Source organism: Aedes aegypti, chromosome 2, assembly GCF_002204515.2.
Source record: "Aedes aegypti strain LVP_AGWG chromosome 2, AaegL5.0 Primary Assembly, whole genome shotgun sequence".
NCBI classification, from domain to species: Eukaryota; Metazoa; Arthropoda; class Insecta; order Diptera; family Culicidae; genus Aedes; species Aedes aegypti.
This window is the reverse complement of record NC_035108.1, coordinates 291,611,800-291,627,677: the sequence shown is the minus strand read 5'-3', so window position 1 is coordinate 291,627,677 and position 15,878 is coordinate 291,611,800. Positions and strand designations below refer to the sequence as shown.

The following is a 15,878-nucleotide window of genomic DNA, read 5'->3' as shown; positions in this document are numbered from 1 at the left end:
ACAGGCAATCAGTGTATTCAGTTTTTCAACTAGCTTGAAGCGATGAACGTTTCAAGACAAGCTCTCCACTATATCTGCTAGCAATCACCGGTCGTCGATAGACATTTCGGTTCTTTTCTGCTAAAGATAGATCCGATTGTATGCCAAAGACTATGGCTCATGCTTTTCAATACAGCTGGAAAAACAAGAACTACACCCAGCACCAAATAGTACGTAACTATGAGGCGGACCGGAAGGTTTGATGAGCAATCCCCACCAATTTTAATAACCTTCAAGTTTAGTGAACAAAATAATTAATTTAGTATATTGTATGAGATGATTTCATAACCTAAGTAGGGTGCTCATATCACCCAATCGATAAAAATCGACGCGAAAAATGTCAAATCTTGAAAATTAATTCATTTATTCGTGAACTTTCTAAGATATGATAAGATATTATAATTTCATAATATGTTCTGCTCTTCTATCGAATTTTCCTTAAGGTGGTCAAACTGCTCCACTTTCCCCTATACGAAATACACACGTACCAACGCCACGGTAATGAAAATACTATAACAAATGTTATCTTTATTTCATGTGATAGTCAAAATATTAAAAAAAAAAACGTATAAAAATATAAAAACGGCTCATACAAAACTTTACTTTTTTTTTAAACAAAAAGTGTTATGCAGGGGGCGAAGGGTTGAAAATGTTCAATTTCAGCGTTACGTAATGAATGGATTCCTCCTTACATTAAAATTAATGTTAATTTGATTGTTTCGCGAGTGCGCGGAATTAGGCATTCTTCTGCGCGGAATATGAAAAAGCGTTTAAAAAATGCGCGGAATTAGACAATTTCAACGAGTGAACTCTTAAAAAAAAAAAGTCACAATTGTAAATTATGAATATAGTCAAGTTCATATTTTTCCCATAATCTAAAACAGATTTGCTAGCGATCCACTCATAAAGCTTTTTTGTTGATGCAATACTAATTTTTAATCAGCCATTTGAAATGTTTTATTCCTTAACTGCGCTGAATTACGGCACTTTACGGTACGCCAAAAAATCATGTAGTCCGGTCTGTCTGAAAACCGACCGACCGAGATTCATTGTGATTATTTGAGTTATTTAAAAAAATTCCCGACATGATCATTGAAGGATTCCTAAGAATATTTTGAAATATGTATTTCTGGAAAAACGACTATCAGCATACAATTTGTTTTAAATGGCGGAATCTTGAAGTATACTGATGTTTGTTAGATTTCAAAAAATCAGTCTGTACAAAATTTTATGTGATTGTGCTCACCAGTTTATGTGGATTGTGACCTAACATGTCCTAAATTGGTCGACGTGCTCTAAGAACAATGTACACACTAAGCTCTTACGGTGAATTTCACCGTAATCTCAACAGCTGAACAGTTCGGTGAAATAAAACACCGTAATTCCGTCGAAATTTTACGGATTCCGGTGATTTTTCACCGAATACTGTAAAAATTTACCGTACTCCGTTAATTTATTTCACCGAACTGTTCAGCTGTTGAGATTTTTACAGGAATCCGTAAAATAATTTAAGGGTGTATAATGTTTCAAAGAAAAAGTATATGATTTACGCATCAAACATTTCAGTATGGACGCATAAGGCACTATGAAGCATTATCTAATCCGGGCTGATGTTTAAAAATTGCTTGCCTTATTATACACATGTAAACTCATACATTCAATTACCGTACCTGTTGTTGTTGCTGCTGTTGCAGTTGTAAATTATTGTTAGCAGTATTTGGGTTCAGCCCTGTGGGCTGCGTGGGATTTCGGTTCCAAGCGTTCGGTGTGCTGTTGCTGGTGGTATTTTGCCCCTGTTGCGGCGCTTTGTTCGCATTTTGATCCTGTGATTGTGATGGCTGCCGTTGCGATTGACTCGTTGCTGGTTGATTGTTATTATTACTAGTATTATTACTGTTTGCATTGCTATTGCCTGGCGTTCCGCCCCATGCTTGCGGCGGTTGTTGGTTTGCCATGCCCCAAGCACTAGTACTGTTGGCGGATGTCGGAGGGGTTCCCCAGGCACTGGTGCCATTATTGACCGAGTCCTCTCCACCACCACACAAACGCATGCGAGGCCGTAGTCTTCCTTGAGATTCTGAAACGAGACGTTGCAGCAGCGTCTTCTCATTGGCGATCATTGCCAGTAAATCGTCGAATTTCGTATACGAGCTATGTCTGGAACATGATGGAGACACGTCGTCAATTTTCTGCTCGTTGATCAGTTTTTGTCGGTCGCAGCTTAAAGTAGTACATTCAGCTAGTGGTAGATTACGACTAATACTAACATTATTCAGGTAAGCATTAAAATCACATTTCATAGTCACAGAATTAGTGGTTTGCATCAGCTCAGTAATATGGCTAACGAACGCCTTGTTGGCGCCGAAGTCATCCAATGGAAATCTTGTGATCAGCGAGAAGGTGCACTCACAGTCGCTGTCCGTTGATTGTGTCAAGTAGATATAGTCAGACTTGTTCAGATACGGGAAGGCCACTTCCACGCTAGATGTGATGGAAGTAGAAGAACTTTTTTCAGCTCTAGTGACATTTGACATATCACCGTGCGTTTTACGGTGGAACATTGTCGGAATGTTGACGCCGCGTATGAGTGGGTTCAATCTGAATCGAACCAATGCGATGCTGGGATTTCTGGTGCTACTTTTCATCATCTCCATGATCTGTTATAAAAAAAGTAATCTATGTTACAATACGCACTTTTCTACAACCCTACTAATATTACATACAATTAGAACTTAGAAAGCATTAGTCAACGCCACAAGTTTTTACCCTACCGGTCCAATAACATGAAGCACCTAGATGTCCTAAAACCAAAAAAGAGCCATTGAAACTTTATAATGCATCTATAAAAAATTAGAAGTATTTTACCTTTTTCCTCACTTGGACGGAGTTCAGATCTCCTAGGGCAAGAACATAAGGATGCTGCTTAGTTGAATTTATCACAGTTGTCACACTTTCCTGTGCAGTGTTTGTCGAGAACGATTTTCCAAGGGAATCCCTGTGTTCTTAGTAGGTATTTATGATATCTCCTTCGAAATCTTGGGATTAGTTCCCCAAGTATGGCATACACTCACTGCGGCACCTCTTTGCACAAGTGTTTTAATTGTCTGCGAAATAATGAAACACACAATGAAACGTGCTATTAGATATTTGATTATCCTATTCTGTATCCTAGAACTGTGGATGACGAAAGAAAACTGTACAAACAAAGCAGATTTATTGCAAGCTACACTATTTTTCTTTATCAAACCATGTAGACTACGTACATACGCTCTGTGATAAAAGTTACTAATAACATGCTGTTCTTCAATACAAAATGCCCAAGTTTGCGGATCTGTTTCTCAGCTTCTGGTGATCTGAATTGGCTTAAATTTGAATGACGAACTACAAATAACTTGAAATTTTAATTATAGTGAAAACATTACAATCCGGTCATTTTACAAAAAGTTTTGGAGGGTTATTCAAAGACAAAAAAAAACAATTTAATTCAAAACCGGTAAGTTATAAGTCTTTATTTTGCTCTGAGAATTTGCATAACTTTGCCGAAAAAAAAAACAACCATCCACAACCTACCGTTTTTTAAATTGAATTAAAAAATCTCTTGGTTACTTACTTTTGTCGTTGAACAATCCTCTGAAACTTTTTGGAAAATGACTGAATTCATTACAGACAAAACTTCATGTTGTTTGTAGTTCGTCATCCAAATTTCAAACAATTTGAACCACCGGAAGCTGAGATACAGATTCCCGAACTTGGGCATTTTGTATGGACAACATTAAGTTGGGGACGAACCTGGTGTAGTGGTTAGAACACACGCCTCTCGCGCCGAGGACCTGGGATCGAATCCCATCCCGAGATAGTCATAAAAAATTTTCAGTGACGACTTCCTTCGGAAGGGAAGTAAAGCCGTTGGTCCCGAGATGAACTAGCCCAGGGCTAAAAATCTCGTTAATAAAGATAAAAAAAAAAATTAAGTTACTAACTTTTACCACCTAATGTACAAAGCTGTTGCCCAAGTATAGTCGACTACAATCGTTGAAATAATGGATTGATACTAAAGTTAACATTTATAATGAAAAAAAATCTTCGCTTAAGTATTTTCAACTATCAAAGTATCTAATATCTTGTTTCAAAAAGTGGCCAGAAAAACTCGGATTCAACATTATAAATGAAGAGTTCTGTACTATTTAGAATGTACCGGAGGTGGTCAGTCGGATTTCATACCATGAAGAACCGACTACAGATTTGTTGGATAATAAACAGTTTCAATTCTCGAAAAGTAAATATCAATCATAATAGTTCACTAAAACGCGTTTCCATAAGCTTAGCACAGATGTTTAGATACTAATTGATCACTTTATCGTACATTTGAGGCGTTCCGGAACCCGAAAATGTATATTTGTAGGAGCAATCATGTGCTGGAAACATGGTTATCCACTTCAATCGTTTTGATATATTAACCACATTATAGCTGATAATAAATCTTCGAGCTGTTTAGTAGAACACCTATAAGTAGATGAAAAAACCGAATTTAGTACTATACCATTTAATTCCACTAAAGTTTGTATCCTTTGACAGATACGCGTATTTCGACCTCAACTGTAAGGCCGTCTTCAGTGTCGTGTCTAGTACACGACACTGAAGACGACCTTACAGTTGAGGTCGAAATACGCGTATCTGTCAAAGAATACAAACTCTAGTGGAATTAAATGGTATAGTACTAAATTCGGTTTTTTCATCTACTCACATTATAGCTGATTCCAGAACTCCAGAAACTGTGACTTGAAATTCGCCTACCTTCAGAGGCACAAAAGAACAGCATCCTTTTCACCCGACCTGATCCAGTGACCCACTGGAATAACTCTGGTCATAGGAACATTCACGAGATCCTTTGGCAACTTTTAGAAACTAGATATGTACGAGTATACTGACAAAAAATTATTGAAATCCATGAAGTATTCGCTGAGTAGTGAGTTTTAGCTTTTCTTCTTTCACTCAGGCCTCAGAAACTACTACTGGTGCTTCATTTTGGTTTATTATTATGATTTTGTTGATGATGTTTAAATTTTTATAATTTTCACTCCAACAATTTTTGTTAACCAAATAGGTGGCACACTTACCCCAATAAGTATACATTTCAACCAAACTGGATTTCGTCTGTAAAACTTAATACTTTTTTCGTTCAAATGCCACAATAACTTACATATTTGAATAGTTTCACGATGTACAGTACGTTAGAAAAATCTGTTAGGGTATCCGTCCTATTATGGAGGACTTAAGCAAGGTGGTTGAAATTAAAATCGTATTGCAGTGTCTAAAATCTAAATATTATAGTATTTTGCAATGTTAAGTGTTAAAACTATCCTTTATCTGGAGTATAGTGAAGTAAAACAGTATTGTTTGGAATTATACATACATTTTCTGGATATAAATCTGAAGCTCTTCCTCTGTCCTATTATTGCGGTATTTTGTCTTATATTGCGGTAGTGCCGTCCTATTATTGCGGTATACCAAAATTTATAGATTTTATTACATTCAATATACATTCAATACCACACAATGTTCGAGCATTGAAATTATGCTTCCTCCATGTTAATGACACTGCACGGTACTGTCAGTTTGTGTGACTTTGGACATATCTATGAGGAAAACTAATTTATTACTTTATATCACGATTTGAAAACAAATCAACAGAATCGAATGATTTTCTGCCGGTTTCGTCTCCACTTTCGTCGTAGGTGGACAATGTTAAAGTGAATAGAAAAGGTTCTTCCATCTGAGACCACTAGTCGCTATATAAGAAATGAATTTGTTGACTTAAGTATAACCTACAAATTTGATGCTTTTAAAAATATTTTCCACTAGCAGCACAATTTTAAAGGATTGCTTCCTTGCGATCATCTTATATCCCAGTTTTTCAACGTGTTTTTTGAATGTGTTCCGATTTTCAGTCAGTTTACGTGATTTTTTGGTAAAAGATTGTGCTTATTTGCAAAATATTTGTAAATAAGAGGAACTACAGGGTAAAGATAAACATTAATCTTTTGTTTGACTAAATAAATGTATGAATAACTCAAAATTATGTCCCTAATTAGTATCCTAATAATACAATTAATGTTTTTAGCAATTACATTTAAAATGACTATTGAAATTTCGTATTTTTGAATGAGATTTGCAGATACCGCAATAATACGCAAAACGCTATTTTCATTGTCCTATTATTGCGGTATATGTTTTTTCTCAAAAATATAGAACTTTTATTCAAAATTCAATAGCTATCACGTAACTACATCCATATTGAACTGATATACCCGCTACATATAATTGGTTTGGTTCTAAACTTAAAAAACTAAGCTTATGTAAACCCGCCCGTAGATAGAGAGACTGGTTAAAAATATAGGCTTTTCTTGATGCATCATTTAAAACTGTTCTTCCAACGATCAAAATCGTTTAATTTTTAAAGCATTCATCTGGTACAGCTTGGGAATACTATAAGTTTTCATCATCACCAACAATATCCATAGAAAATAGAGTTTTCGATTGATAATGAGGGTTTAATTCTTATACCGCAATAATAGGGAATACCGCAATAATAGGCAAATTACCCTAATAATTTACCTTTCACCATGCTATTTAGAAACAAAAAAATCTTATAAAAATCCACTCAAATTTGGTTGTCTTTGCATTAGTCGAAAAATAGGGCAATTTTCATCATATTTTGATCATTGTATTGTGAACTATAAGGGAACATATTGTTGAGCTCAAAAAGAAAATATATGTTGTAGTTTTTATAAAAAAGCAGGGGTGGCACACTTGCCCCAAAGTCCGCTTCAAGGTTTACATATTTCACTGAATTCAGCTCCTCAAATTGAGTTCGACGTGCGCTAACAAGCCCTGAGTTGGCCGAAGCAAGAGCTTTAAAAGCAGCCTGACAATCTGGCATATTCCCTTACAAATATCCAGACGTCCACTCGTCTCGCGAAGGGAGTTGTGAGGAACATTTCCAATAAGCAACGTGACAAGCAATTGTGACATCACTCGAAGCAAGGACAGTTGTGTCTCAATTCACCGGAAGTGGAAACATCCAAATCACTAGGAGTTCCAATGGACGGAGAGGATTCATGGAATTTGTGGAGTATAACAAATGCAAAGTCTGCGAATTTACATTCATATGTTCAGAGAGATGTAGCGATGATCAGATAATGATTCATCAACTGATACATGCCAATTCGTCAACTTGTGACTAATTCTGTTCGAGCAGAGCATTATGCCTTATACTTCTTCTCTAGCCGATACCATGAAGGTTCGGCGATTTCCTACATGAAGTAATCCAAGATTTGAACTACTTAAGCATTCCATCAGACTGCAGCTTCTCAAATTGATATCTGAGCTGCTCCAGATGATGCGATGAGTATCAGCATCACTGCTCACAATCAGCAGAAGGCCTTTTCATAGGCAGTGAACGACAACTCGTTTAAAATCATCCATTGGGGATGGTTCATCATGTGGTTAATACACCACAAAACGAAAGACGTATTTCCTATTGAGGTCACCAAGAAAAATATCAATTGTGACAGCACATACATCTCTGGTTGTTACCTCAGAAATGAGTGTAGCAACATCAGCGCTATTTACCAGCACTCAAGCACGAAGCATGGCACGCGAATTTGCCATTTTATGTTTCTGAAAGTAGCAAAAACTGGGTCCACAAGGTTACCTAGATAAAAGTTCACAAAAGTAAAGTTTTTGAACTAGCGCCACTTGAGCTGTATCATTTGCATGATACAAAGCTTGATCGTTGCTGATATTTTATGCTGTAGATTGGTTTAACTAAGCTATCCTAACCGTAGCCACTACCCAAACTAGGCAGGAATAAGCTTTTCGCAATCTCAGCACGAAAAAGACCAGCAGCGAAAAAAATCAGATCGGTATCTCTTAAACATCGCCAAAGGCGAAAAGCACTGTGTAAAACGAATAATGCGGAACCATAAAGGTGAAAATTTAAACTAAATTACAACGTATTAATAATCCCACCCTTATTTAGCCTTAGACTTGAGACTGAAGAAGGGCAGCCGATTATCTCGGAGAAACACAAGGTTGTTCCGGGTAGCACAGGAAGTGCACAATACTGTAGAGGGCACCCTGGTACTCCACAGGCTCCGTTTGCGGTTAGAATTTATTTGGACCCCCCTAACCATTCATTCTTAGGCACGGTAAGCTTAAAACCGCATGAATTAGGGGTCACCTGTTAGGTGGATTTTTACCACCGGATTAGGCAGTCCGTAGTGTTAATTCTTAGCCAATTGAAACAACCGCTACTGACACTACGCGGCTATCTAGACTGATCGGGAAAAGGAAGTTAATGCTTCCAAAACTCAACTAATCATATTCCCACATAAACCAAAAGCTCTTTATTTGAAACCTTCAAGTAGACATGTTGTCACGATGAGAGGGGTTCCAATAAATTAGTCAGATGAAGTTAAGTATCTAGGGCTCATGCTAGATAAGAATTTAACTTTCAAAAATCACATTGAGGGCATTCAAGCCAAATCTAATAAATATGTAAAATGTCTCTTTCCCCTTATTAATAGAAAATCAAAACTTTGTCTTAAGAACAAGCTTTTGATATTCAAACAAATTTTCAGGCCTGCCATGTTGTATGCTGTACCAATATGGACTAGCTGTTGTAATAGCAGGAAGGAAGCTCTGCAGAAAATTCAAAATAAAATTTTGGAAATGATTCTGAAGCTTCCTCTCTGGTAAAGTAGTTGCATAGAATATCCAAATGTTGAAACATTGGAACAAATCGTCCCCTTAATGCTACAACTAGATAACTCGAAAATCAAAATTTTGAGATGTGCAACTTTGTAAATATGACCGTTTAACAAGGTGATGGTTATTCGCAGAGAATATGATTGGAAAATAAACTTCAAGTTATGTATATTGAATCACACGCTTATGAGCTGTAGATATTTTTCAGATCTAATTGAGAATAATATTTTGACATATTGAAGTCAAAAATTTCAAATTTCGAGTTATCTAGTTGTAGCATCAAGAGGACGAAATGTCAAATAAAATAATTAATAATTTCAGGCAAAAATCGTTACAATCTTCTATTGCCACGATTAATGCGTTATGTATTTAGGTTAAGATAGGTTAAGTAAATTGAAAACGTGTATTTTTTTTCTCCTACAAGCAGGTGAAATCAACTCACCTGTAAAAAATCTGAATTGCTACGGCAAATGAAATGTAATATGTTGTTAACAACACCTAGATATAAGAAATGAATGTAATGTTTAGAATGATACTAATAAAGAAATAAAAAAAAAACAAACGGTGTCCATGTCGAGTGGATATTTACGGTTGATGGGCCGTCTATGAAGAACCTAACAAAATCCAACTTTATCCTCAACTATCGTTTTGTCGAAATACAGCTGAGAAAAATAAAGGGCAAAACCACTCAGTCGAACGAAAATTCAACTAACAGGCTGCCCCAAGAGAAATCTATGGCAGCCTTTAGCCAAAACGCACAATTGGCCGTCCCTTATTTTTCGAAAATGCGAAATGCTAAAAGTTCGTCATTGTAAAGTGGTCGTTTTAGTAAGAAAAAAATCAGGTAAAAATTTGAAGTCCGTACGTGGACGCTAAGTGATCCCCCAACGACCCTAAAGGTATTGGGTGTAGATGACCCCCGTGCGCCAAATTGCGCTCGCTGCTCTAGTGTACGCAACATGAGTACGAAAAGCCGCTAGCAACAAATTGATAATCAGCATATAATTTTAAGTAAAATCATATTTTTTACTGTGGATATCTTCATAACACTGCACGCTGACATAAAATTCTTCACTTCAAAGGGATCGTTCAAATATTACGTAACACAACCGGGAAGGGAGGGGGTTTTCCGTAGTGTTACAGTCCACACAAAAATTGTAATTTTTCCATACTAAAGTTGTTATGTGGGAGAGGAAGGGGTCTAAAATTGCCAAATTTTGCGTTACGTAATATTTTAATCATCCCAAAGAAAACGAACTTCTATGCTGTGCTGATTATCAATGCGCGCACAGCAATTTGTTACTGGTGGCATTTCGTACTCATGCTGCGAGCACTAGAGCAGCGAGCTCAATTTTGCGCACGGGGTCATCTACTCCTAATACAGGCCCGCCCAACCTACCAGTGTTATAAAATAAAATAACGCATTGAAATGTTCACAATTCTGGACTCTTGAGAATATTTTCCAGAAATTTATTAGAGTCTTACTCAGGATTCTGTCAGAAATTCACCTACTGTTATGCAAAACCCCTGTTTACGAGATGTTTAAACTATGCACTAAACACCGAATTTGATCTGGTAATCCTTGATAACCTATGGAATTCTACTAAGATTCTTTGAGAACTCTCTCCATGAGAATCCAGACGATTTTTCATTAAAATAATGTCTAGAATTCTGTTAGAATCATGCCAAAGATTTAGTAAGAAATGAATCTACTTAATATTTGTCATTATCCTACCCATGACTGCCTGTTCGACCAGTTTAGCTCAAAGTTGATAAGATGCTTTTCTAATTATTTTAAATAAAATTTTAAATGATTCGGGTGTTATTATGGAATAAATTAATAGAATAAAAGAATATAAGAAATCACCTAACTGAATTTTTAGCTTGAAATTGACTTTAGTTGAAAATAGCCCTTAGTATGATCTCACATTACGTTGGAGGATCAGTTATGAGGAGGGTCTTCAAACTCTTCGCGGGCCGCACAGAATGAGGCCGTGGGCCGGATGCGGCCCGCGGGCCGTACGTTGGGCAGGCCTGTCCTAATACCTTCAGGGCCGTTGGGGGACCACTTAGCGTCCATGTACGGACTTTAAATTTTTACCTGATTTTTTTCTTATCAAACCGAGCTCTTTACAATGATTAACTTATAACATTTCGCATTTTCGAAAAAAGTGTCTAGTGTTCATTCCTTCTCGCCAAGAGTGGCAACCGAGTATTCCTCCAGGCTCAATCAAATTCTACACTGATGGATCGAGAATGAACAATCGTTCTGGATCTGGAGTGCAAGGACCAAGAACTAAAATCTCTGTCCCTCTCGGACAGTGGCCTACAGTTTTTCAGGCTGAAATGTATTCTATCATTGAATGTGCGCAGCTCAGCGTAAAAAGGAATTACACAAATGCCACAATCTGTATTTTCTCCGACAGCCAAGCAGCTCTTCATGCTATGAAAGCTTACACTTTTAACTCAAAATTAGTGTGGGAATGTGTTCTTGCTCTAAAAACCCTAGCCATCCGCAATCGAGTTAAACTATATTGGATCCCAGGACATACGGGTCTAGAGGGTAATTATATTGCCGATGAGCTAGCCAGGAATGGATCGGCCAATACATTCATTGGTCCTGTGCCATTCTTTGGCGTATCAAACTGCTCACGAAATATTGAACTGGACAGTAGCCTGGGACACGGTTATATGAAAAATTTAGATTCTCGCTCCAGTCCACTTTTTGGATTGCATTTAGGTCCCATAACAACCGTGCAAAATTTCAGCTCGATCGGAGAAACTATATTTTAGCGCCAGCCGTTCAAAGTTTGTATGGGATTTACTATGGGAAAACTTACTTTTGCAAAGAAAAATCGCCAGAGGTCGCCCATTGACCTCTATAAAAATTCTGAACACAGATCTCGATAGGTATTTCTACGATGAACAACATTGCCGAAGACCGCAAAGCAATCCGATGCTTGTGAAAAAAGTTATTAAGCATAGACTATTCGGAAATTTTGCCCGATTTTGTTATTATTGTTATTCCTTTACGTGTTAATCAACGTCGCCTTGCCAATAGGTTTTCAATGAATAACTTTTATCACAAGTGTCGGATTGTTTTGCGGTCTTCGGCAATATTCTTCATAGTAAAAATACCCATCGAGGTCTGTGTTCAGAATTTTTATAGAGGTCAATGAGCAACCTCTGGCGATTTTTCTTTGCAAAAGTAAGTTTTCCCATAGTAAATCCCATACAAACTTTGAACGGCTGGCGCTAAAATATAGTTTCTCCGATCGAGCTGAAATTTTGCACGGTTGTTATGGGACCTAAATGCAATCCAAAAAGTGGACTGGAGCGAGAATCTATTTTTTGTCCCACACTACTGGACAGCTGGTCCAGTCCAGTCAAATTATATCCAATTGGAAAACAGTTTCCAATACGAATCAGTCCAAAACGCATCCCCCAGGGAAGTGGTCGGCTTTATCAGGCTGATCGTACCATATTGGGGAATTCACAATGCGGCAACTTAGGACTTAGGACGCGCAAAGTATTCCGGTGGCGTTCTCGCCACTAAGGGTCTTTATAAAAGCAAAATGGTATATCACAATAGTTCTAAAAAATGGACGCAGTGATCTCACACCCGACAGAAGAAGGAGAAGGGAGAGTTAACTGTAATATATTGAATAAATAAATTTAAGCAAAATCATATTTGTCATTTATTTAGCAGAACAAACCCTAAAATCTAAAATTTTGTTTTTAAAATCTATTAAACGATCATATAAGAATCACAAACAAGAGGAATACTTTACATCTGAATTTTGCATGGAATTCATTAACAAAATCCAATACTTCACATACGTATTTATAATCAAATGTATATGTTTTATCCGATGAATGTAATTAAAATTAAAAAGCAACAGTTCGTATTGCAAATTGATGAACGTTATGTGAAAAGCTACATGAAAAAAAACTATATGTGTTTTCAGACAAATCTGACATGAATACTTGGTTCAGTGATGATAAATAGAGAAAAGGTAAGTACAGTATGTTAAGAGCGGATCAATATGTGCGGTTGGGGGCATCAGCATGAGGCATGTTCGTCTGCCGACGCGGTGTAATGAAAACACCCCGGCAGCTTGCTGATGGCCTCAACAGTACATGTAAGATGTCAAATTTTAATACAATATAGGGTAACTCGGTGTAATACGCCCCAACGGGGCAATACGCCCCTCTGCATTTTCACGGGATTGAGGCTTCTTTTACACCTAACTATGATTACATATCTTAACTATTCGCGAAAAAATGATGTTGCGCATATATGTTCTTTGAGAAGTATAAACAATCAATAGAAATTCTAAAAATATCGAAAATCAGGTTTTTGGTGTAAAATTTTGCTTCTGATAAGCAAGCCTCAGGGTGGATGAAGCCCATTCTTTACTTTTGTACTTATTACAAAAACTTTTACCGGAATACGCTAATAGACCCTTTTAAAGCTTAGCAGGTGGTGGAATTCTCCTTGGAAACATTTATACAACGCTGTGGACCTTTTTTCTATGGGAGGGGCATATTGCCCGGGTTTGTTTTGAAATGTAAACATTGGGACGGTATACAAAAAAACATCTTGTACACTTTTTTGAAGCAACTAGGAAAGATAAAGTTGCATGCAGAGCATGGCCAACTAAATAAGCAACACTTTGACATAAAGAAAACTTTAGAAATGAGGCATTTGCTACTGCGATAGAGCAATTTTTTTCTTAAGGGGGGCGTATTACACCTTTTTACCTTACAGTGTTGTATCCAGCTTTTCATCATATTTTTAAGAAGGGTGCATCACAGTCTCATGAGGCTACCCAGAATAGCGATAAAGACGTTTGTAGTATCATGTTATATGTCTCCGAACAAACTGACTATATTATGTATACATTCGGCAAAATACCACTATTCTGCATAATAAAATGATACAATCTTCTTAACACCAAATCTAAAAAAATGTAAAAATATCTTTCTGAGTTTTGCGCAATATAGTCTTCTATTCTTATTTTATAGACAATATGACAAGAAGTAATTTCTCATGATAATTCAAATGATCAATTATGGTCATAACGCCAAATGGTCACTCAATGTTCCATATTATTAACATATTATTAAGGGGAGGGGGTTTTGAGATATCTTAGGTGCCATACACATTATTTTTTTATTTTCAAACAAAATATCATACCACAGAGGGAGGGGATCGAAAAATCGCCAAAATTGACTTGCGTAATTAATGGGCAGACCTTATGTCTATCAGATTTACATAGAAAAATCTTTGACGCCATGTTATACAGTATTGGACAAAACATTTGCAACTTTTTCGATTTTCCATACAAAATGACCAACTTTGGTAAGCTATATATCAGCTATTTATGGACCGATTGGAATGAAATGTTGGCGGAACATCAGATATAACTTGAATATCAACATATATTTTTGAATGATTTTTCCACTAACAAGTTTAAACGCAGTAACGGTTTGACTAAAGTGAATTTTTTGACGATTTTTATAAATGACATAACTAAACATATTCAAGGAATAGCTTCATGGTAGTTGTAGATTTCAACGAGATGAACAACTTTGCTGAATACAATTTTTTTGTAAGGCTATCAGATTTTGCGATAAATAGTTTTGAATTTTTTGTCAAAAATTACACTTTAGTTAAACCGTTATTACTTATAAACTCGTGATTGGAAAACATATTCAAAAATATATGTTAAAATTCAAGTTATATCTGATGTTCTGTAAAAATTTCATTTGAATCGGTTTAAAAATAACTGAGATCTAGCTTACCAAAGTTGGTCATTTTGTATGGAAAATCGAAAAAGTTGCAAATGTTTTGTCCATTACTGTATGAGAAAAATAAGAGGTCTCTTCCACTCTCTTCAGTACGTATTCAACTAATCCGTAATTCCAGTTGTTGCTAGGAGTGGCCAGAGTAACTATTGATTATTGCAGGATGGGTCAATCTTGTCCAACAGACTATACTAAGTTTGAAAACTCCAATTGGTTAGTGGATAAGTGAAACCTTATTGTATCGTATACGACTTAAGGATAAGTAGCCCGTCATTCGTTTTGGCATCAATGATGATTTTTCAGCTTGCATTTCAAAGTGAGAAAACTCAGTCTTGATAGTTTATATTGACTTGAAAAAGTATCACTGTACGCGCTAACATGCATAAAGTATGCTGATACTTTTTCAGCTGTGTCAGTGCAAAACCAACTGAGAGTGTTTCGGAAAGCCCAAGCAAGACAGTTTGTTCTCGGGACGCCGGGGTTTGTGTTTCGTTTTCGCGCGTTTTGCTGGGCAGTGCTTCGGAGAGCCCAAGCAAGACAGTTTGTTTTCAGGACGCCAGGAGTTTGTTTTTGTTTTTAGTTTCGCGCGTTTGCGGGACGCCGGGAGTTTGTATTTCGTTCTCGCGCGTTTTGCTGGGCAGTGTTTCGGAAAGCCCAAGCAAGACAGTTTGTTTTCGGGACGCCGGGAGTTTGTGTTTCGTTCTCGCACGTTTTGCTGGGCAGTGCTTGGAAGAGCCAAAGCAAGACAGTTTGTTTTCAGGACGCCAGGAGTTTGTTTTTGTTTTTAGTTTCGCGCGTTTGCGGGACGCCGGGAGTTTGTATTTCGTTTTCGCGTGTTTTGCTGGGCAGTGTTTCGGAAAGCCCAAGCAAGACAGTTTGTTTTCGGGACGCCGGGAGTTTGTGTTTCGTTTTCGCGCGTTTTGCTGGGCAGTGCTTCGGAGAGCCCAAGCAAGACAGTTTGTTTTCAGGACGCCAGGAGTTTGTTTTTGTTTTTAGTTTCGCGCGTTTGCGGGACGCCGGGAGTTTGTATTTCGTTTTCGCGTGTTTTGCTGGGCAGTGTTTCGGAAAGCCCAAGCAAGACAGTTTGTTTTCGGGACGCCGGGAGTTTGTGTTTCGTTCTCGCACGTTTTGCTGGGCAGTGCTTGGAAGAGCCAAAGCAAGACAGTTTGTTTTCAGGACGCCAGGAGTTTGTTTTTGTTTTTAGTTTCGCGCGTTTGCGGGACGCCGGGAGTTTGTATTTCGTTTTCGCGTGTTTTGCT

The 15,878-nt window shown here is 37.3% G+C and overlaps 1 protein-coding gene across 5 annotated transcripts in view; it reads right to left on the bottom strand.

Annotated features, from left to right (window-relative positions):
• The window catches only part of LOC5569187 (protein Gawky), a 54,586-nt gene that overhangs the window by 21,573 nt on the left and 17,135 nt on the right, over positions 1–15,878 (bottom strand). For 2 of the 5 annotated variants that reach the window (XM_021845365.1, XM_021845367.1), the window contains exons 2-4: positions 2,905–3,143; positions 2,763–2,840; positions 1,710–2,696 (exon numbers count right to left, since the gene is read on the bottom strand). The exons of 1 other annotated variant lie outside the window; for it this stretch is intronic. In XM_021845365.1, coding sequence (XP_021701057.1) covers positions 1,710–2,693 — 984 coding nt within the window. In that variant the 5' untranslated portion in view covers positions 2,694–2,696; positions 2,763–2,840; positions 2,905–3,143. The remainder of the gene's footprint in view (positions 1–1,709; positions 2,697–2,762; positions 2,841–2,904; positions 3,144–15,878) is intronic. 2 more of the 5 variants (XM_021845366.1, XM_021845368.1) reach the window with 1 other exon arrangement.